This window comes from Salvelinus namaycush, chromosome 14 (assembly GCF_016432855.1).
Source record: "Salvelinus namaycush isolate Seneca chromosome 14, SaNama_1.0, whole genome shotgun sequence".
NCBI classification, from domain to species: Eukaryota; Metazoa; Chordata; class Actinopteri; order Salmoniformes; family Salmonidae; genus Salvelinus; species Salvelinus namaycush.
In genome coordinates this window covers 19,599,882-19,622,588 of record NC_052320.1, presented here as the reverse complement: position 1 = coordinate 19,622,588, position 22,707 = coordinate 19,599,882, and the positions used below count along the sequence as shown (strand labels likewise).

General features: G+C 41.5%; 2 protein-coding genes across 2 annotated transcripts in view; one reads left to right on the top strand and one right to left on the bottom strand.

Moving 5' to 3' along the window:
* Positions 1 to 9,215, bottom strand: part of LOC120059247 (spermatogenesis-associated serine-rich protein 2-like) — a 78,312-nt gene extending 69,097 nt beyond the window's left edge. The window contains exon 1 of the transcript XR_005478135.1: positions 9,052 to 9,215. The gene's annotated coding sequence lies outside the window, so the exon portion shown is untranslated. The remainder of the gene's footprint in view (positions 1 to 9,051) is intronic.
* On the top strand, positions 8,999 to 21,685 carry LOC120059248 (partner of Y14 and mago A). Its single transcript, XM_039008149.1, has 3 exons — positions 8,999 to 9,383; positions 11,398 to 11,491; positions 20,174 to 21,685. The coding sequence occupies exons 1-3, from the start codon at positions 9,353 to 9,355 to the stop codon at positions 20,655 to 20,657; spliced, it is 609 nt and encodes a 202-aa protein (XP_038864077.1). The 5' UTR covers positions 8,999 to 9,352; the 3' UTR covers positions 20,658 to 21,685.
* The last annotated feature ends 1,022 nt before the right edge of the window (positions 21,686 to 22,707 follow it).

Here is a 22,707-nt window from a genome sequence, read left to right as displayed (position 1 = left end):
TGGAGCAGTGGCTTCTTCCTTGCTGAGCGGCCTTTCAGGTTATGTCGATATAGGACTCGTTTTACTGTGGATATAGATATTTTTGTACCGGTTTCCTCCAGCATCTTCATAAGGTCCTTTGCTGTTGTTCTGGGATTGATTTGCACTTCTTGCACGTTCATCTCCAGGAGACAGAACACGTCTCCTTCCTGCGCGGTATGACGGCTGCGTGGTCCCATGATGTTATTACTTGCATACTATTGTTTGTACAAATGAACGTGGTACCTTCAGGCATTTGGAAATTGCTCCCAAGGATGAACCAGACTTGGAGGTCTACAATTTTTTTTCCTGAGGTCTTGGCTGATTTCTTTTGACTTTCCCATGATGTCAAGCAAAGAGGCACTGAGTTTGAAGGTAGGCCTTGAAATACATCCACAGGTACACCTCCAATTGACTCAAATGATGTCAATTAGCCTATCAGAAGCTTCTAAAGCCACGACATCCTTTTCTGGAATTTCCCAAGCTGTTTAAAGGCACAGTCAATTTAGTGTATGTAAACTTCTGACCCACTGGAATTGTGATACAGTGGATTATAAGTGAAATAATCTGTCTGTAAACAATTGTTGGGAAAATTACTTGTGTCATGCACAAAGTAGATGTCCTAACCGACTTGCCAAAACTATAGTTTGACAAGAAATCTGTGGAGTGGTTGAAAAACAAGTTAATGACTCCAACCTAAGTGCATGTAAACTTTCGACTTCAACTGTATATAAACTCAGCAAAAATCACTGTCCTCTCACTGTCAACTGCGTTTATTGTCAGCAAACTTAACAAGATTCAACAACTGAGACATAAACTGAACAAGTTCCACAGACATGTGACTAACAGAAATGGAATAATGTGTCCCTGAACAAAGGGGGGGTCAAAATCAAAAGTAACAGTCAGTATCTGGTGTGGCCACCAGCTGCATTAAGTACTGCAGTGCATCTCCTCCTCATGGACTGCACCAGATTTGCCAGTTCTTGCTGTGAGATGTTACCCCACTCTTCCACCAAGGCACATGGAAGTTCCCGGACATTTCTGGGGGGGAATGGCCCTAGCCCTCACTCTCCAATCCAACAGGTCCCAGATGTGCTTAATGGGATGGCCCCAGACCATGACGGACCCTCCACCTCCAAATCGATCCCGCTCCAGAGTACAGGCCTCGGTGTAACGCTCATTTCTTCGACGATAAACGCGAATCCGACCATCACAACTGGTGAGACAAAAACCGCGACTCGTCAGTGAAGAGCACTTTTTACCAGTCCTGTCTGGTCCAGCGACGGTGGGTTTGTGCCCATAGTTGTTGCCGGTGAAGTCTGGTGAGGACCTGCCTTACAACAGGCTTACAAGCCCATTGCAGACAGTCTGAGCACTGATGGAGGGATTGTGCGTTCCTGGTGTAACTCGGGCAGTTGTTGTTGCCATCCTGTACATGTCCCGCAGGTGTGATGTTCGGATGTACCGATCCTGTGCAGGTGTTGTTACACATGGTCTGCCACTGCGCGGACGATCAGCTGTCCGTCCTGCTCCCTGTAGCGCTGTCTCAGGCGTCTCACAATATGGACGTTGCAATTTATTGCCCTGGCTACATCTGCAGTCCTCATGCCTCCTTGCAGCATGCCTAAGGCACATTCACACAGATGAGTAGGGACCCTGGGCATCTTTCTTTTGGTGTTTTTCAGAGTCAGTAGAAAGGCCTCTAGTGTCCTAAGTTTTCATAACTGTGACCTTAATTGCCTACCATCTGTAAGCGTCTTAACGACCGTTCCACAGGTGCATGTTCATTAATTGTTTATGGTTCATTGAACAAGCATGGGAAACCGTGTTTAAACCCTTTACAATGAAGATCTGTGAAGTTATTTGAATTTTTACAAATTATCTTTGAAAGACAGGGTCCTGAAAAAGGGACGTTTCGTATTTTGCTGAGTTTACTAGACGGTGTCAGAGGAAGGCCCAAAAAATTGTCAAAGGCTCCAGTCACCCAAGTCATAGACTGTTCTCTCTGCTACTGCATGGCAAGTGGTACCGGACCGCCAAGTCTAGGTCCAAAAGGCTCCTGAACAATTTATCAAAGGGCCACCCGGACTATACGCATTTAACCCCTCCTCCCGCTTTGTTTTTACACTGCTGCTACTCGCTGGGTATTATCTACAGTGGTTCATCCTTTTAAAGTTGCAGCGTACTGCGGCACAGCTTGCATGGTGCCGCAGAATTCTATGGCACGTTATTGAAGTGTTAACCCCTGGAACCATTGGTGCTAGTTTGACCACCAGAGGGCATCTTTGAGAAGCATTTGATAGTCTTCAATAGAGACTGTGCTTGAGAATGCAGGCACGCGGGACACCTGGGTTTAATTCCCCAACGGGGAGGAAGGGGTAGGCTGTCCTTGTAAATAAGAATTTGTTCTTAACTGATTCCATGTGTATTATTTCATAGTTGTGATGTCTTCACTATTAATCTACAATGTAAAAAATTGAATGAGTAGGTGTGTCTAAACTTTTGACTGGTACTTGCTTAATTCATTTGATCAATAATATGGTGTTTCTATTCCAAGAAAAACAAAAAACCCTCTGGGTGTCCGTTAGGATGGAACGGAAAATATGGCGCTGTACAACGTGATGGTCAGGAGTACAGTACTATCTGTAGCAACAGCTTGCACTGCTATGCAGTGTCTTAGACCATTGCGCCACTCAGGCACTGTAAGACCAAAATAATCCTAACAAATTAAAAGAATAAAAACCTTAGTGTAACAACAGTTTTAGTAAGTAATACTGAAATCGTGCACAATTATCAGTTTCTATTTAGGTTTATGTCACTCATTCATTGTCAGTTAGACACAGTAGGACCCAAGAGCATAATCAGTGCTCTAACTCTCCCATGCGCTGGTCTGGAGCAATGAAGTGGTGACACAGTACCGTACTAAACCACAAATTACCTCTAAATCCGGCAGCATAAAATCGCAAAACTTATAGTGGAGCAACCACTGTATGTATAGTCACTTTACCCCTACCCATGGGCGAAAAGTTGATATCAACTTTGGGGAGGACAATTACATGAAATTTTCTAAAGAGCAATTCCTGAGGGGGACACCAAAAGTAGTGCTGTAACACATAGCCTACGTTATAATATGTTAAATGTATATTGAGGAACCATAATTACTACTACTGGATAATTGATAGGTAGTTAACTGAAGGGTTGTCTCAACTTGTTCAAATGTTTAAATCATTATATACTAATACTAGTTATAGCAGTGTTCCTTATCAGTCCAGTATGTATGCATGCAGGTATTTGTATTTACAACCAGAAATACCAAGAAAGGCCAGTAGGTGGCAATGGTACTATACACTGTATGTGTGCAGTTTTCGCAAATACAATGAGCATGCTGCGAGTTCATCTAAAATAATCTCTATTGAGAACCATCACAAAGTTGGTCTCAGTATTTAACTGACCTTTTTATTTAACTTTTTCTGGTACATTTATATAGTCACTAAATATGTGCCACTGGCCTGAGACTACTACAATAGCTTTACAAGAACAAAAAGCTCAAAAGTACAGTTCTAAAAGCGAAATAACTACTTCAATGAATAACCAAAATAAATCAACCAAAATATCCTCCAAAAAAAACGTATTGTTCAGTCAGTGTCTCAACTCTTCAAACAGCTATGGACAAGTATGTCACACAAAGTATGCAATTTTAAATTAAATAAATAATTGGTAAGTGTACTGTCATGTACTAAAAACTGAGAACTACTAAACAAAAACCATACTATACACTAGGGGTTCTCAAACAGGGGTCCGTGGACCCCTAGGGGTCCCTGGTGTAATAAAAAGTGTAATGAACATATTCAGTACCACAAGGTTTCCAGTAACTTAACATATAATAGAGGGGGTGGGGCTCCCTGAGGACCGCTCAAAACCTTGCCTAAAAATATGCAAGGGTTCCAGTACCCAAAAAAGGTTGAGAACCACTGCTTTACACACTACTGAACTAATGAACAAAAGAACCGAACATGTTTGCGAGTTTCAATGGATCCAACAAATTGCTGGCAGATATTTTCCTTCTTGAGAGACTGTCCAGACTGTCTTTATGTACATTACAGACAACTACGGTGCTCAGTCTCTCTTGGCACATGCTAGCCCGTAACCAAGTCTTCAACCTACGGAGTGCACTGAAACTCCTCTCAGCCCCACATGAAGACACTGGCACCACAAACAAAATTCTGATCAGCACCTCAACTTGGTCAAACAACCTCCGCACCTCCACTGGAAGCCTCCTGAGGACCTCTGCTGCCTCTCCACTGCTGCTACAGGGGTATTTGTTGCGACAGAGGCAACTGCACTGAAAGAGAATCTATGTTCAGCTCAGGGTACTGATCTAGAGACTCATTCAACTCCCCCGTGAGAAGCGCTCTTTCCAAATTTTGCAGGCCGTTTAGACTGTCCTGGTCAAAACGTTCGCCAAACTTAAGTTCCATACCACCCAACACTTAAAAAAAAAAATCTGCACTATAGTGATCCACTGCTTTGCCAGCAAATCGTGTGTCTCAATGGAGTCAATCAATGTTGTTGCTTTCTCATACAGTGCAAGGTAGCTTTCATCATTTCTCTTGCCCCTAAGAGAAGACCGCACACAGTCGACTGCAGCCTGCATACCAGAGTCTGAGTTTTATTCTGCAGTGAAATGTTTATGCATTCAAGCTCTCCAAGAACAGCAGAGGCAAGTGAGGCCCAACATAGTCTTGCCTTTGGCTTATTTGAGCACTTCCGCAATGGCAGTTGAAGCTGTCTTGAATGCAGTTTTTGCCATCTCCTCTAGGCTGCTTAGTACCTGCTCATACTGCCCTAGCACAGCTCTAATAGCAGTATTCTGCACAGTCCACCTTGTTGGACATAGGGGTTTCAGGGTGGTCAGATGTGCATTTTCAGATGTGGCAATTGATTCAAACATGCTCTTAAACTTTCCTGGCTGACATCAACTGATGTAAAAAGGGCTTTATAAAAACATTTGATTGATAGAGGACACCTAACTGATGGACCCAAGAAAGGGAATCCCGGATCAGTGGGCTGAGCTGAGCAGCCAGCCTGTGTAATCAGATTTACACAGTGTGCTCCACAATGCACATAGAGGGCTAATGGCTGCTGCCTCCTCACAATTGCCTGTGCACCAGTGTATTGTCCTGCCATGTTTGAGGCACCATCATAACTCTGCCCACGTAAGCTAGACATGGGCAAATTGGGCCTCAACAACACATCAGTTGCCACTTTCGCAAATCCCTCACCTGTTGTCTCCAACACCCTGTATAGCCCAATAAACTCATCGTGAGGGACAAGGTCATGGTATACATAACGCAGGCAGACACTCTCCTGCTCAGTACCAGAGACATCTTGAGTACCATCAACAATTACTGAAAATTGTACAATCGGAAAAGACCTAATCTCAGCTGCAATGCCTGTGTACATTGTGGTACGCTCTGTTAACCACTTCTGTAAAATGGGATCATCCCCTTCTGTCCTAAGTTTCAAAAGCTGGTATAAATTCCAACTGTCATCCGTGTGGCCTCTAAAGGCATGTCCTGGTCTTGCTACATGCCGCACCAAACTAACAATTTTCATCAAGCAATGCCTTGCGTCCTCCTGCTGTTTACCCCACGCACTGGATAACTGGGCACTGATTGGATTTAGCTGGTGTGCTGTTACAGTTACAAAGTGGCGGTGGGTTTGGCAGTTTTGATGTGCTGCAAATTTTACAATGGCTTTTCTCCAGTTCCTAAATCCTGCATTAATGAAGGCAGCATCCGCTCTTTGGCCAAAAGATGGCTGGCTTGAAAACCCTTGGCTACAGTGAGCCATGTAGCCAGGGGAAAATCGCAAAACCAGTTCTCTTGAAACATCAACACACTGTTGGCAAGAGTTTCCAGTACTATAAATTGTGGGTGTGGCTGATATGGTTGTGTGCCATCACTGAGGTAACTGGACAATGCTGTGCCACTGTCCCATATAGTGGTGCTGCTGACAACAAGGTTGATACCTGGTCCTGATGTGGCTGTGACACTGTCATCTGAAGTCTCTCTCCCTGGCTCTTTCCCTTCCACCACCCTCACTTACAGTCTGTCCCCTGGAAAATAAATAAGGTCTTTGCCATACTCCTAACTACCGGTACCCAAAACGTACAATTATTCACAACATCAATACCATTGCCTTAAACAAATCTTAGTTCAGTCACCAGTTTAAGTTGAGAGTGGGGGTATCCATGGCGTTGTCCAATTATGTCCCTATTTTACAAGTCTAAAAAAGAGAGAACCTTTCATAATGTTGCCAAACAAAGACTCAACAAACTTACCTGAGACTCCCTGTCTCTGCCAGTCTGTCCCTCACTCTCTTTCCCCAGCTCTGCTGTCTGTGTGCCATATGTTGCCTGCTCTGCCTAATGACATTATGAAACATTTCCATTAGGATTTCACTTTCTTATGAACATTTTATCAAGTAGTCTGAGATATTAGGCTACTAGGGTTCTTACTTTGCGTTTTGGTGTACTGAAAATGCTCTGAGACCCATCTTTTTTCTACCTGGCGGGCTAGCTAGCGTTTGCTGCATCGTTTTGCGCGCTAACTCTGCAAATGCAGCTATTGTGTGTATGAACCTGGATTAGCCACACAGTGTGCAGGTTATTTACAGTAGCAGATGGGCTTCTATCACATATAATGGGCTTCGATCTACCAGGTAGCTAGCTAGTCAGCTAGAAAAATGTGAAACTGATTGCAGTGACAAGGGTTGACAGCTGTATGAGCTCACCATTTACACAATGTAAGCTGCAACCTTTTGTCATTTTATATAGTTTGTTTTATATTGGCTGGCTAACCACAATAACTGAATTTGCAGAGCTAGCGAGCACCAATTCCGTTTCTGTGGTGTTTGTTATAATCTTTGCTATCGTCAGTCTACTCCAAGATCGCCACACGGGTGCTTCAAAGTCCCCTAGCGACAATTTAGCTTTTGCAACGAGACCATTAAATATATTTAAGACAATGGTAGAAGAGAGTGTAATTATGTTCAGTTTGGAGTTCAGTTTATCGCTAAACTTTGGAATAAACTGACGATAGCAAAGATTCCATCTTTGACGACGCCACATAAATGGAATAGGTGCTAGCTAGCGTTTGCTGCATCGTTTTGCGCGCTAACTCTGCAAATGCAGCTATTGTGTGTATGAACCCTGCCAACATAAAACAAAATCGCTATGGTGCGATTGACTGGATTAGCCTCACGTGCATTAGCTACGTGCCTTAAGTGCCTTTCAGACGGTAGACACGAACACTTATCACCTTGCCAGCTAAGGAACACTACCATGCATTGCTAGCTTCTCTCTGATTCGAATTCAAACAGCTGCAAACACTGGTTGATGTTACTGTAGCTAGCTAGCAAAAGTCAGCTAATTGCTAGCTAACATAAAGAGTTACCTGTAATTCAATGCAAGACTGGTGACGGTTATAAATGTATTTTATTGTATTGCGTGGTAGAAGTAAAGAAATGTCTAACATATCCTTTGTTTGACCTACTCACTGGAGGTCAGCCACCAACGACAGACTGTCAGATTCCCACACATGCACTGTTCCTGCATCATGTGCCACTTCTGAGGACTGGATCAAACCATTGTGAGGCAAAGAGCGGGATCACAATCTTTTGAAATATAAAAACGCGCGATTAAGTGTCTATAATCAGCACAAGTGTTTTCATTGCATATTATTAATATTTGTGAAGTGACATAGTTATGGTTAGTGATATATTAGGGGGGGACAAATTATATTTTTCTCTATATGAGGGGGGGGGGGGGGGGGTCGTGTCCTCCGCCCCCCTGGGATTTCCGCATATGCCCCTATCTACATGTACAAATTACCTTGACTAACCTGTACATGACCCAGTACCCCTGTATAGCCTCATTATTGTTATTTTATGGTGTTACTTTTGACATGTTTTACCTTAGTTTTAGTAAATATTTTCTTAAAACTGCATTGTTGGTTAAGGGCTTATCAGTGAACATTTCACGGTAAGGTCTACCTACACCTGTTGTATTCGGCGGACGTGACAAATAAAATGTGATTTGATATCTGGCTCATTGTTCTGTGGCAGAGTGCTTATGGTCATGAGTAGAAGGGATCCAGCATGTCAAATTAACGTCAACAGTATATTGTTTTGGCTAACCATAACCTAATTATCCTAACGATGTTAATTTCTCCTAAAGTGTTACGAAAAGTAAAAGTTGACGTTAATTTGACAAAAGCTGGATCCCGTCTAGCCTTGACCAGTGCTTATGGTTAATTAAACTGTCCGCGGGTTTCCACTAGTTACCACAGACCAGCCCAGTCAACATTGGCAAGATCGTAAAAATTCATGAAAACCAACATTTACTTTTTGGCCTTCATTTAATGTTAGGCATAATGTTAGCAGTGTGGCTATATTATATATATAAAGCATGTTTAACGGTAATGTTTTTAAGTAAAAATAGGTATTTGATTGTGTATACTTAGCCTTAAGCGCTATGGCAGCACGCTAAGCTTTTTTGTTTTGTTATAATATTTACCTAACGTTAACTAGCTAGTTTTGCAAACGTTAACTTAGCTAGCGTCTAGTCAGTGTTTGCGATAGAAAATGGCCTTAACGAAGACTGACGATTACATTTTCATTTACCGGAGAATTACTTTTGATATAACCGTAGCAAATGTGTTTTTCTAGCTAGCTCCTTGTTCTATCTTTGCCCATAATGTACAGCAACTACCATTACTGCAGCAGCGAAAAACAGGAAACAGTCATTTTCAGAAGGTCCTGCTATTTGACCCCGCGCAAGAGAAAAGCCCATTGGACAAGTTCAGGTAGGTCCCTCCCCGTTTTGTTCTGTTTGCTACCGTTAAGTTCTTAAACAATACGTGTGTTCCGTTGCGAGACTTGAATACACCGATGGTTCAGCCACTTGGTAGCTAGCTATCGTTAATCAAATTAAGCAAAATTATGTAGTGCAGTTGTAAAGTATAAACTCACCATAGTCATGTCGGTGAAGAAGTTTGAATGCGGTCCCAGGCGGGGATTCTCATATGAACGTGTACGCGTATCGGACAGTTCTACTTTGATTTATAGCACCGCCCACCTGGCGAAATGCAGTGGAAATAGTGTGTTGAATCATTTTGCATGGCCTGGTGCGCCGGATGAGCGGAGTCGGGAATTTAGACCATTCCATTGGTCCTTAAATCACCTGGGGCACTGGGCCATGCAAAACGAACTATCAGTAAGGATGGCGTCACTTCCTGTCATTCCTGCCAACGGAAGTAGTTAATTGAGCAAAATGGCAACCCCTTATGTTGAAGATCAATCTGGTAAGGCTGGTTCAAGTCAGACATCCAGTTAAATATTGGTGAAGTTTGAGAATGAACACACAGTTTAGCATGAATAACCCGTAGCTACCCCAGAAAAGTAACCCCACGACGTTCGTTTTGTGGAGTAAACAAATTGTTCCAGCGCGACGTATTCTGCCCTGGCTAACCAGTTACTAGCTAAAACACACCACACTACACTAGTGCTAGTTAGCTAGCGTATTAGCTAATATTTCTAGTTAGCTAGTAGCTATCTATGTGTTAACGAACTAGTTCGATGTGACACCTGATTATGTTGGCTAGCCAAGATGGGGGCAACATTTATTTGTTAGATAACTAACTAGTAACTAGTACCAGCAGCAAGTGGCTAATTTGAAATAAATTAGCTAGCAAAGACGCTAGGTAGCTAGTTTACGCTAATAAATTATGGGTAATCATGGTAACAGAGTGATGCCGAAACTCAGATTTTTTACTTTAAAATGTATGGCAAACAAAAACCAATGGTTGCTAAGTTAATGAAATCACACAACTTTGCACAAGGACTATTTTGAAACATTTCCCCTTTTTATTTACAAAAACACCTTTAACGTTACTTGAAGAACCGTGCAGATGCTAAATGTATTAACAGTATGAAAGTACAAACCGTTATTCTGTTATCAAACTTTTGATATGCACTGTTCAAGTAAATGTGTTTTGGTAAAATGTATGGTGGAAATGTTTAAAAGTAGTCATTGTGCATAGAGTTGAATGGTTTGTTTAACTTTGTTTTTTGATAGAAGTAGTCCTTGTGCATAGAATCCTCTTAAGGGTCGGACCCTTTTTTTCAATTTTCTCTTAAAATGATATACCCAAATCAAACTGCCTGTAGCAAGGATATGCATATTCTTGGTACCATTTGAAAGGAAACACTTTGACGTTTGTGGAAATGTGAAAGGAATGTAGGAGAATATAACACATTAGACCTGGTAAAAGATAATACAAAGAAAAAAACAACTGTTATTTTGTACGTTTTGTACCATCTTTGAAATGCAAGAGAAAGGAAATCATGTATTATTCCAGCCCAGGTGCAATTTAGATTTTGGCCACTAGATGGCAGTTTCAGACTGATTAAATTAACCATTGTATTTCTGTTCAAAATTTTGTAGCAAGACTGCCCAAATGTGCCTAGTTTGTTTATTAATAACTTTAAATGTTCAAAATTGTGTACTCTCCTCAAACAATGGCATGGTATTCTTTCACTGTAATAGCTACTGTAAATTGGACAGTGCAGGTAGATTAACAAGAATTTAAGCTTTCTGCCAATATCAGATATGTCTATGTCCTGGGAAATGTTCTTGTTACTTACAACCTCATGCTAATCGCATTAGCCTACGTTAGGTCAACCGTCCCGCAGGGGACCCACCAATCCTGAAGACGTTTTTTAAACAAACCATACAACTTTGCAGTCATTGTATTATTGTTTGGGTGAAAAGATCTGTCTCAGCATCACTCTGTTACCGTGGAATTGCCCCCTATTAACAAATGTACACTGGCTAGCTAGCTAACATTAGCTATTTAATAACGACTATAAAACATACATTTCTATTCAATTGTTCTCGGTACTGTTCATGCTACTGCCGATGCAAACGTGGCAAATCGAGAGCTTTGGACTATAAGGTTCTATCTGCAAAAAGATGATTGAGATTAATTGGCTTCAAAGTTCTGGACCCTCATTGGTTTGATTTTGTCAGTTATCAGTGAACTTAACAATGTGAATCGGGGTATTTAGACTACTATATAGGTAGAGAACATTGAACAGAACAAGGCTATGTCATTAACTCAATTTTGACAAATGCAGATTGAACCTTATAGTCCCTAACTCTCAAAATGCACTGTAGTATAGTGAGTAGTGTATTGTTGTAACATACACACAGGGCAATGTTTTAGCAAGCAAGAGTCTACCAGCTGAATAAAACATTGGTTCAAGATAAATGCATTGTTTTCAGTGAATTTATAATATTTGCTCCTCCTGTTATAGGGAAATACATTGCTGCTACACAGCGACCTGATGGAACCTGGAGGAAGCCTCGTAGAGTGAAGGATGGTTATACCCCTCAGGAAGAGGTCCCTGTGTAAGTAATGCTTCCTAACAAAGTTACAGTACCAGTCAAAAGTTTGGACACACCTACTCATTCAAGGTTTCTACTTTATTTTTAACATTTTCTACGTTGTAGAATAATAGTGAAGACATAAAAACTATGAAATAACACATGGAGTCATGTAGTAACCAAAAAAGTGTGAAAACAAATAAATATTTTATATTTGAGATTCTTCAAAGTAGCCACCCTTTGCCTTGATGACAGCTGTCGTGACGTGACTTTCAGTAATGTAATGACTGTTATTTATCGAATGAACTAACTACGTTTAATTGTCACCCGATTTAAATTAATCATGTAACAATTAACTCATTAGGAATTTGGGGCACCACAGGAAAAGTTGTTTAACGAGTTACCATCTCCCGAATTAAACTCTAAAGATATATACAGTTGAAGTCGGAAGTTTACATACACTTAGGTTGGAGTCATTAAAACTAGTTTTTCAACCACTCCACAAATTTATTGTTAACAAACTATAGTTTTTGCAAGTCGGTTAGGACATCTACTTTGTGCATGACACGAGCAATTTTTACAAAAATAGTTTACAGACAGATTATTTCACTTATTATTATTTCACTGTATCACAATTCCAGTGGGTCAGAAGTTTACATACACTAAGTTGACTGTGCCTTTAAACAGCTTGGAAAATTCCAGAAAATGATGTCATGGCTTTAGAAGCTTCTGATAGGCTAATTGACATCATTTGAGTCAATTGGAGGTGTACCTGTGGATGTATTTCAAGGCCTACCTTCAAATTCAGTGCCTCTTTGCTTGACATCATGGGAAAATCAAAAGAAATCAGCCAAGACCTCAGAAAGAAAATTGTAGACCTCCACAAGTCTGGTTCATCCTTGGGAGCAATTTCCAAACGCCTTAAGGTACCACGTTCATCTGTACAAACAATAGTCCGCAAGTATATACACCATGGGACCACACAGCCGTCATACTGCTCAGGAAGGAGACGCATTCTGTCTCCTAGAGATGAACGTACTTTGGTGCGAAAAGTGCAAATCAATCCCAGAACAACAGCAAAGGACCTTGTGAAGATGGTGGAGGAAACGGGTACAAAAGTATCTATATCCACAGTAAAACGAGGCCTATATCGACATAACCTGAAAGGCCACTCAGCAAGGAAGAAGCCACTGCTCCAAAACCGCCATAAAAAAGCTAGACTACAGTTTGCAACTGCACATGGGGACAAAGATCGTACTTTTTGGAGAAATGTCTTCTGGTCTGATGAAACAAATATAGAACTGTTTGGCCATAATGACCATGGTTATGTTTGGAGGAAAAAGGAGGAGACTTGCAAGCCGAAGAACACCATCCCAACCGTGAAGCACGGGGGTGGCAGTATCATGTTGTGGGGGTGCTTTGCTGCAGGAGGGACTGGTGCACTTCACAAAATAGATGACATCATGAGGATGGAAAATTATGTGGATATATTGAAGCAACATCTCAAGACATCAGTCAGGAAGTGAAAGCTTGGTCGCAAATGGGTCTTCCAAATGGACAATGACCCCAAGCATACTTCCAAAGTTGTGGCAAAATGGCTTAAGGACAACAAAGTCAAGGTATTGGAGTGGCCATCACAAAGCCCTGACCTCAATCCTATAGAAAATTTGTGGGCAGAACTGAAAAATAGTGTGCAAGCAAGGAGGCCTACAAATCTCACTCAGTTACACCAGCTCTGTCAGGAGGAATGGCTGAAATTCACCCAACTTATTGTGGGAAGCTTGTGGAAGGCTACCCAAAACATTTGACCCAAGTTAAACAATTTAAAGGCAGTGCTACCAAATACTAATTGAGTGTATGTAGACTTCTGACCCACTGGGAATGTGATGAAATAAATAAAAGCTGAAATAAATCATTCTCTCTACTATTATTCTGACATTTCACATTCTTAAAATAAAGTGGTGATCCTAACTGACCTAAGACAGGGAATTTTTACTAGGATTAAATGTCAGGAATTGTGAAAAACTGAGTTTAAATGTATTTGGGTAAGGTGTATGTAAACTTCTGACTTCAACTGTAGATAACTCTTACATCAATAACAGTCACTTATTAATCATTATCTCATATCAGTCTCATTCTGAACGTCGCAGACCTCTTGAATCCGCAAGAACCCCAGCCTTTTCTGATTATTCAGTTCTACACAAATTGATTTATTTACTAACTAACTAAATAATAACACCGAATATACATAGACTTACATGAGACAAATGTCCCTAGTGTACTGACAAGATATGACAGCTTGTTACACATATGGAGAGGGAGGGGTAGATAAATGGAGGGAGAGTCAAACTTATCGTACATTTAGGAACTACCCTCGAAGTAATGATAATGCTTTGCTCACGAACTGCCGCCCGTTTGGGTAATAAATGCAATGTAATTATGTGTCTTTGTTCGTCTCTCTGTTGGAACCAACCAATCCTTCTATGATGAAGGGGCTGGATGGGTGTAAGGCTCTGGTTGTCCACCAGAGGTCACAATCTGCTTAGTAGTTCTGGCTTGTAGTGGTTGTTTCAGATGCACCAATGATTGTCTGAGATGGGGTGTAATCCTTCCTTTCTCGGGTAGATAGTCTAGTTCTAGATCCTTTACATGCACAGCTGCAGACTGTCAAATGGTCTGGTCTAGTCTTTATCTTCTTCACTTGTTTCAGAGTTTCTAACCATTTCAACGTGTGGCCAACTCTCCACGCTTTTCTGGTCTGATAGGTGAGGTTATCTTCTCACCTCGTGTTGAGACTAAGAGTTTAAACCATTTGTACCGTTCAGCTCACGCTGTCCGCCTGCTGCTCTCATATGTTAATTCTTAGCGAGTCCCTTTAAGCACTCTGGTCAGAAAGGCGGTTCCATCACACTGACACTCTCTTCTACCTCATTAGGGGCGTGGCTTAGTTAAAACTTCTTATGGCTGCAATCCTGTTAACGGGATCGATATGACAACAGCCAGTGAAAAGTGCAGGGCGCCAAATTCAAACAGAAATCTCATAATTAAAATTCCTCAAACATACATGTATCTTATACCATTTTAAAGGTAATCTTGTTGTTAATCCCACCAAAGTGTCCGATTTCAAATAGGCTTTTCAGCGAAAGCACCACAAACGATTATGTTAGGTCACTGCAAAATCACAGACAAACAGTCATTTTTCCAGCCAAAGGAGTCACAAAAAGCAGAAATAGAGATAAAATGAATCACTAACCTTTGATGTCATCTTCATCAGATGACACTCATAGGACTTCATGTTACACAATACATATATTTTTTGTTCGATAAAGTTAATATTTATATCCAAAAACCTCAGTTTACATTGGCGCCATGTTCAGAAATGCCTTGTTCAGAAATTGCAGAGCCACGTCAATTAACATAAATACTCATCATAAACTTTGATGAAAGATACATGTTTTACATAGAATTAAAGATACACTTGTTCTTAATGCAACCGCTGTGTCAGATTTCAAAAAGCTTTACGGCAAAACACAATATTCAATGATCTGAAAACAGCATTCAGCCACAAAAGCAAGCCATACAGTTACCTGCCAAATTGTGCAGTCAACAAAACTCATAAAAAGCAGTATAAATCTTCACTTACCTTTGCTGATCTTCGTCGGAATGCACTCCCAGGACTCCCACAATAAATGTTTGTTTTGTTCGGTATTGTCCATTATTTATGTCCAAATAGCTATTTTTGTTAGCGTGTTTGGTCAACAAATCCAACGTCAGGAAGCGCGTTCACTAAAAGCTGGCGAAATGTCCAAAAGTTCCGTAACAGTCAGTAGAAACATGTCAAACGATGTATTGAATCAATCTTTAGAATGTTTTTAACATAAATCTTGAATAACGTTCCAACCGGAGAATTACATTGACTTCAGATGAGCGATGGAACAGAGCTCCCTCATGTGAACGCGCATGGTCAGGTCATGGCAGACCTGACTAATTCCCCTCTCATTCGGCCCCCCTTCACAGTAGAGGCATCAGACAAGGTTCTACAGACTGTTGACATCTAGTGGAAGCCGTAGGAAGTGCAAACTCATCCATATATCGCTGTGAATTCAATAGGATCTTGGTTGAAAATCCACCAGCCTCAGAATTCCCACTTCCTGTTTGGATTTTTTCTCCGGTTTTTGTCTGCCATATGAGTTCTGTTATACTCACATACATCATTCAAACAGTTTTAGAAACTTCAGAGTGTTTTCTATCCAATACTAATAATAATATGCATATATTAGCAACTGCTGGGACTGAGGAGCAGGCAGTTTACTATGGGCACCTCTGTGCACCTTTCATCCAAGCTACTCAATACTGCCCCTGCAGCCATAAGAAATTAATGTACAACGGACATGAAAAACCATTATCTCATTAGAAAACTAAAATCACATTCGTATCTTAAAGAAATTAGGTTCGTCATTCATCATATTCTATTATCATACTGGATGGCTAGAATGTGTTTCTTTCCTAAGTTACAGTATTTGGTTCATACCGTTTTTAATAACATCACAAAATAATAAACAATGTGACAGGATTATTCTTTAGATCCCCACGGACCATTCTTAACATTACTCTCTAAATATTGTTCCAAAGTTCACTCTTTGGGTGTTATATTTTTGGGTGGCAAAATGTCTCTGTAACAAAGGAATTCCTTTCCCAATACTGAGGAGCAAAGGGAGAGATTCCCCTCCTGCCTAATTTATGACCGAGTGATAAGGTGTCAAAACCGGCACACCGGCACACAAAACCGACACAATCTTCCCCTCTTCTGTGGGTAAGAGGGTCTGGTGGTGTCAGCTATTTACCAAGCTGATCTGAGGCCTTTGATCCTCGACCAGGAGAGTCATGACACAGCTTTGCACACTCTTGGCATTCTCTCAACCAGCTTCACCTGGAATGCATTTCCAACAGTCTAGAAGGAGTTCCCACATATGCTGAGCACTTGTTGGCTACTTTTCCTTTACTCTGCAGTCCAACTCATCCCAAACCATCTCAATTGGGTTGAGGTCAGGTGATTGTGGAGGCCAGGTCACCTGATGCAGCAAACCAGATGCGTATCGCTGCAGAATGCTGTGGTAGCCATGCTTTTTAAGTGTGCCTTGAATTCTAAATAAATCACTGACAGTGTCACCAGCAAAGCATCATCACACCACCTCCTCACTTCACAGAGGGAAACACGCATGCGGAGATCATCCGTTCACCTGCTCTGCGTCTCACAAAGCCACAGCAGTTGGAACCAAAAATCTCAAATTAGGTCTCATCAGACCAAAGGACAGATTTCCACCAGTCTAATGTCCATTGCTTGTGTTTTTCGGCCCAAGCAAGTCTCTTCTTCTTATTGGTATTCTTTAGTAGTGGTTTCTTTGCAGCAATTCAACCATGAAGGCCTGATTCACGCAGTCTCTCCTGAACAGTTGATGTGGAGGTGTCTGTTACTTGAACTCTGTGAAGCATTTACTTGGGCTGCAATTTCTGAGGTTGGTAACTCTAATGAATGTATACTCTGCAGCAGCAAAGGGAAGCACAGCTGCGAGCTGCCCAGTGACACGAGCCTACCAAACGAGCTAAATCACTTCTATGCTCGCTTCGAGGCAAGCAACACTGAGGCATGCATGAGAGCATCAGCTCTTCCGGATGACTGTGTGATCATGCTCTCTGTAGCCGACGTGAGTAAGACCTTTTAAACAGGTCAACATTCACAAGGCTGCAGGGCCAGACGGATTACCAGGACGTGTGCTCCGGGCATGTGCTGACCAACTGGCAGGTGTCTTCACAGACATTTTCAACATGTCCCTGATTGAGTCTGTAATACCAACATGTTTCAAGCAGACCACCATAGTCCCTGTGCCCTAGAACACGAAGGCAACCTGCCTAAATGACTACAGACCCGTAGCACTCACGTCCGTAGCCATGAAGTGCTTTGAAAGGCTGGTAATGGCTCACATCAACACCATTATCCCAGAAACCCTAAACCCACTCCAATTTGCATACCGCCCAAACAGATCCACAGATTATGCAATCTCTATTGCACTCCACACTGCCCTTTCCCAGCTGGATAAAAGGAACACCTACGTGAGAATGCTATTTATTGACTACAGCTCAGCGTTCAACACCATATTACCCTCAAAGCTCATCACTAAGCTAAGGATCCTGGTACAAAACACCTCCCTCTGCAACTGGATCCTGGACTTCCTGACGGGCTGCCACCAGGTGGTGAGGGTAGGTAGCAACATATCTGCCACGCTGATCCTCAACACAGGGGCCCATCAGGGGTGCGTGCTCAGTCCCCTCCTGTACTCCCTGTTCACCCATGACTGCATGGCCAGGCACGACTCCAACACCATCATTAAGTTTGCAGACAACACAACAGTGGTAGGCCTGATCACCGACAACGACGAGACAGCCTATAGGGAGAAGGTCAGAGACCTGGCCGGGTGGTGCCGGAATAACAACCTCTCCCTCAACGTAACCAAGACTAAGGACATGATTGTGGACTACAGGAAAAGGAGGACCGAGCACGCCCCCATTCTCATCGACGGGGCTGTTGTGGAGCAGGTTGAGAGCTTCAAGTTCCTTGGTGTCCACATCACCAACAAACTAAAATGGTCCAAACACACCAAGACAGTCGTGAAGAGGGCACAACAAAGCCTATTCCCCCTCAGGAAACTAAAAAGATTTGGCATGGGTCCTCAGATCCTCAAAAGGTTCTACAGCTGCAACATCGAGAGCTTCCTGACTGGTTGCATCACTGCCTGGTACGGCAATTGCTCGGCCTCCGACCGCAAGGCACTACAGAGGGTAGTGCGTATGGCCCAGTACATCACTGGGGCTAAGCTGCCTGCCATCCAGGACCTCTACACCAGGCGATGTCAGAGGAAGTTCCTAAAAATTGTCTAAGACCCCAGCAACCCCAGTCATAGACTGTTCTCTCTACTACCGTATGGCAAGCGGTACCGGAGTGCCAAGTCTAGGACTAATAGGCTTCTCAACAGTTTTTACCCCCAAGCCATAAGACTCCTGAACAGGTAATCAAATGGCTACCTGGACTATTTGCATTGGGTGTCCCCCCCCAACCCCTCTTTTACACTGCTTCTACTCTCTGTTTATCATATATGCATAGTCACTTTAACCATATCTACATGTACATACTACCTCAATCAGCCCGACTAACCAGTGCCTGTATATAGCCTCGCTACTTTACTTTTTTACTGTTGTTTTTATTTCTTTACTTACCTATTGTTCACCTAATACCTTTTTTGCACTGTTGGTTAGGTAAGTAAGCATTTCACTTTTGTATTTGAAAAGCATTCGGAATTTTGGATGAAAAGCATGCCCAAATTTAACTGCCTGTTTCTCGGGCCCAGAAGATATGATATGCATATAACTGGTAGATTTGGATAGAAAACACTCTAAAGTTTCCAAAACTGTTAAAACAGTGTCTGTGAGTATAACAGAACTGATTTGGCAGGCGAAAACCTGAGAGAAATCCATTCGGGAAGTAGTTGTTTTTTTGGTTTTGTAGTTTTCTATTCAATGCCATTACAGTATCCATTGACTTAGGACTCAAATTGCAGTTCCTATGCCTTCCACTAGATGTCAACAGGCTTTAGAAATTGTTTCAGGCTTGTATTCTGAAAAATGAGGAAGTAAGCAGTCTGAATGAGTGGACCCTAAAGTGTCACAGAGCTTTTTCATGCGCACGACCGAGAGAGTGCCTTTCTTGTTTACCTTTTATATTGACAATGTTATTGTCCGGTTGAAATATTATCGATTATTTAGGCTAAAAACAACCTGATGATTGAATATAAACATCGTTTGACATGTTTCTATGAACTTTACGGATACAATTTGGATTTTTTGTCTGCCTGTTTTGACTGCGTTTGAGCCTGTGGATTACTGAAGAAAACGCGTGAACAAAACGGAGGTTTTTGGATATAAAGAGACTTTATCGAACAAAAGAAACATTTATTGAGTAAATGAATATCTGCTGAGTGCAACCATATGAAGATCATCAAAGGTAAGGGATTCATTTTATCTCTTTCTGACTTGTGTACCTCTTCTACTTGGCTGGTTACTGTTTGTAATGATTTGTCTGCTGGGCTATGTTTTCAAATAATCGTACGGTATGCTTTCGCCGTAAAGCATTTTTTAAATCACAAGAAGTTAATCTTTAAACCTATGTAAAATATGTTTTGTTTTCTGAATTTTTATAATGAGTATTTCTGTATTTGAATTTGGCGCCCAGCAGTTTCACTGGCTGTTGAAGAGGTGGGACGCTAACGTCTCACGTACCCTAGAGAGGTTAATTGCAATGCATTCCAGGTGACTACCTCATGAAGTTGGTTGAGAGAATGCCAAGAGTGTGCAAAGCTGTCATCAAGGCAAAGGGTGGCTACTTTGAAGAATCTCAAATGTAAAATATATTTATGATTTGTTTAACACTTTTTTGGTTACTACATGATTCCGTATGTGTTATTTCATAGTTTTGATGTCTTCACTATTATTCTGCAATGTAGAAAATAGTACAAATAAAGAAAACCCTTAAATGAGTAGGTGTGTCCAAACTTTTGACTGGTTCTGTACCTCTGTCAAGTCAACCTTTTATATGGCTTTGTTAGAAGCCTCTGCTGTAGATTGGTTGTTTCCTCATTTCCTCTTTGCTTTCAGCTACGAGAATAAATTTGTTAAGTTCTTCAAGGGCAAGCCCGATCTGCCACCGGGTATGAGCCCCAGCAATGCGGCCCAGGCAAGGCAGCAGCAGGGGATCCCCGGCATTGCAGAGAATGAGACAGCTGGGCTCTCCAAGACAGCCAAGCGAAACATGAAACGCAAGGAAAAGCGCAAGCAGCAAGGCCCGGATAGCAATGTGGATACACTAACAAATGCTGTTGAGACTATGACGTTTGCAGAGGACGGTGACAGTGTGACGTCTGCATCTAACCCAGCTGGAGCTACTAATGACACTTCATCTGCAACAGCAGAGAAGGCCAAGAAGATCAAGAACATAAAAAAGAAGCTGAGGCAGGTTGAGGAGCTGCAGCAGAAACTGGACTCTGGGGAAATCAAGCAAGCTACAAAAGAGCAGCAGGAGAAGCTTGGAAGGGCCAAAGCCTTACAGGTTGAGTTACTGCAGCTTGAGGAGGATTCATGAGATTGAAAATGTTGTAAAAAGTGCAGCAGACCAGTTGTGGAAGTTAGACTGTTCAAAAATACAAACACCCAGTTCTAAAAGAAATTGACATTTACAGCTGCGTTGATGAGCTTCCCTTGAACATTTTCTGGATATTTGTTATTATCAGACAGCCAATGAACATGAACTTTGGCTTTTGGAATATCAAGTGTACATAAACCCAACACTTCACGTGTTATGTTGTTGACAATAAGTGATCATGCTTTTCCCACACTTTGTCCAAAACCAATTACCAAACAACAATGAGCCAGCCAGGTTTTTTCTCTTCATTTAAAATGTACTTTTAAAACAATTGAACTGATTCCCTATGCTTGGCTATGAACTTATTGGCCATTCAATTATAGTTGTAATAGCATTTATTTGTGTACTTAGTATGTTCGTGCATTTTCTATCTTAGTTTTTATCTTTATCTTTATCTGTCAAGAATAGCATAAAATATTATATATTAGTTAGTTGCATTAAAGATAGAAAAATCCCCTATTGAAAAGAATACCTGTTTGTTGACCCATCTCTGTGTACTGAAATGATTGGATTACTTCAAATACAGTTTGAATTTGTGTACATAATGAAGAGGTTCATGGTTTACAACATTGTAAACAACTAATAATGTAAATCCCTGTGATTACAGGGGATATAGAGGATTGTGCTGTTTTTTTATCTGATTTCGGCAATCAGATAGGATTAAATGTTAGAATGTGATTCTGGTCCTCTGTGTAGGGATTCGGGTTTGGTCTGACCTTTTTTTTCAATCTGACCTTTTAATCAAGATTAAATGTCGTTTTTCAATGGCGATTTAGGATAGTTTTGATGCCGAAAATCTGGATTATCTTGATCTCACTGGAAGGGTGGTTTTAGAAAGGTGAATGGCACTACAACCAAGACATTTTAATGTAAACTGAACAAAAATATAAATGCAACATGTAAAGTGCTGGTCCCGTGTTTCTTGAGCTGAAATAAAACATCTCAGAAGTTTTCCATATGCACAAAAAGCTTATTTCTCTCTAATTTTGTGTACACATTTGTTTACATCCCTGTTAGTGAGCGTTTTATCTTTTGTCAAGATAATCCATCCACCTGACAGGGTGGCATATCAAGAAGCTGATTAAACAGCATGACCATTACACAGGTGCACCTTGTGCTGGGGACAATGACAGGCCACTAAAATGTGCAGTTTTGTCACACAACACAATGCCGGAGATGTCTCAAGTTTTGAGGGAGCGTGCAATTTGCATGGGGACTGCAAAGAATGTCCACCAGAGCTGTTGCCAGAGAATTGAATGTTGATTTCTCGACCAATGTCGTTTTAGAGAATTTGGCAGTATGTCCAACCAGCCTCACAACCGCAGAACACGTGTAACCACGGCAGCCTAGGACCTCCACATCCGGCTACTTCACCTGCGGGATCATCAGAGGGGGTGCTGAGGAGTATTTATGTTTGATTGGCTGGGCCTTGCTCCCCAGTGGGTGGGCCTGGCTCCCAAGCTGATGGGCCTATGCCCTCCCAGGCCCACCCATAGATGTGCCCCTGCCCAGTCATGTGAAATCCATAGATTAGGGCCTAATTCAATTATTTGAATTGACTGATTTCCTTATGTAACTCAACAAAATCTTTGAAATGGTTGCGTTTATATTTTTGTTCAGTATAACTAAGGTGACAAGGTTTAAAAAGCTATTTTGCATCTGAAAACCAAAGGTAATGTTAAATTGGTTGTAGTAAAGTCATGTGGTCAGTTGTTATATTGAGAAGTGTCAAATAAATGCATGTACTTATGTGATATGCAGACCATTTTTAATCTAGGTACCTTTTATTAATGTAGTTTACTCAGGTTGGGTTAAATGCGGAAGACACATTTCAGTTGAATGATTTTCAGTTGTACAACTGACTAGCTATCCCACTTTCCCTTTACCTTACTCATATCTGTTTCATTATGACAGTGTTGAAGTAGTACCATAGCCTGTCCAGTAGATGGCAAGGTGTAGGCCTGAAATGCCGGATTCTGTGATCTTGATA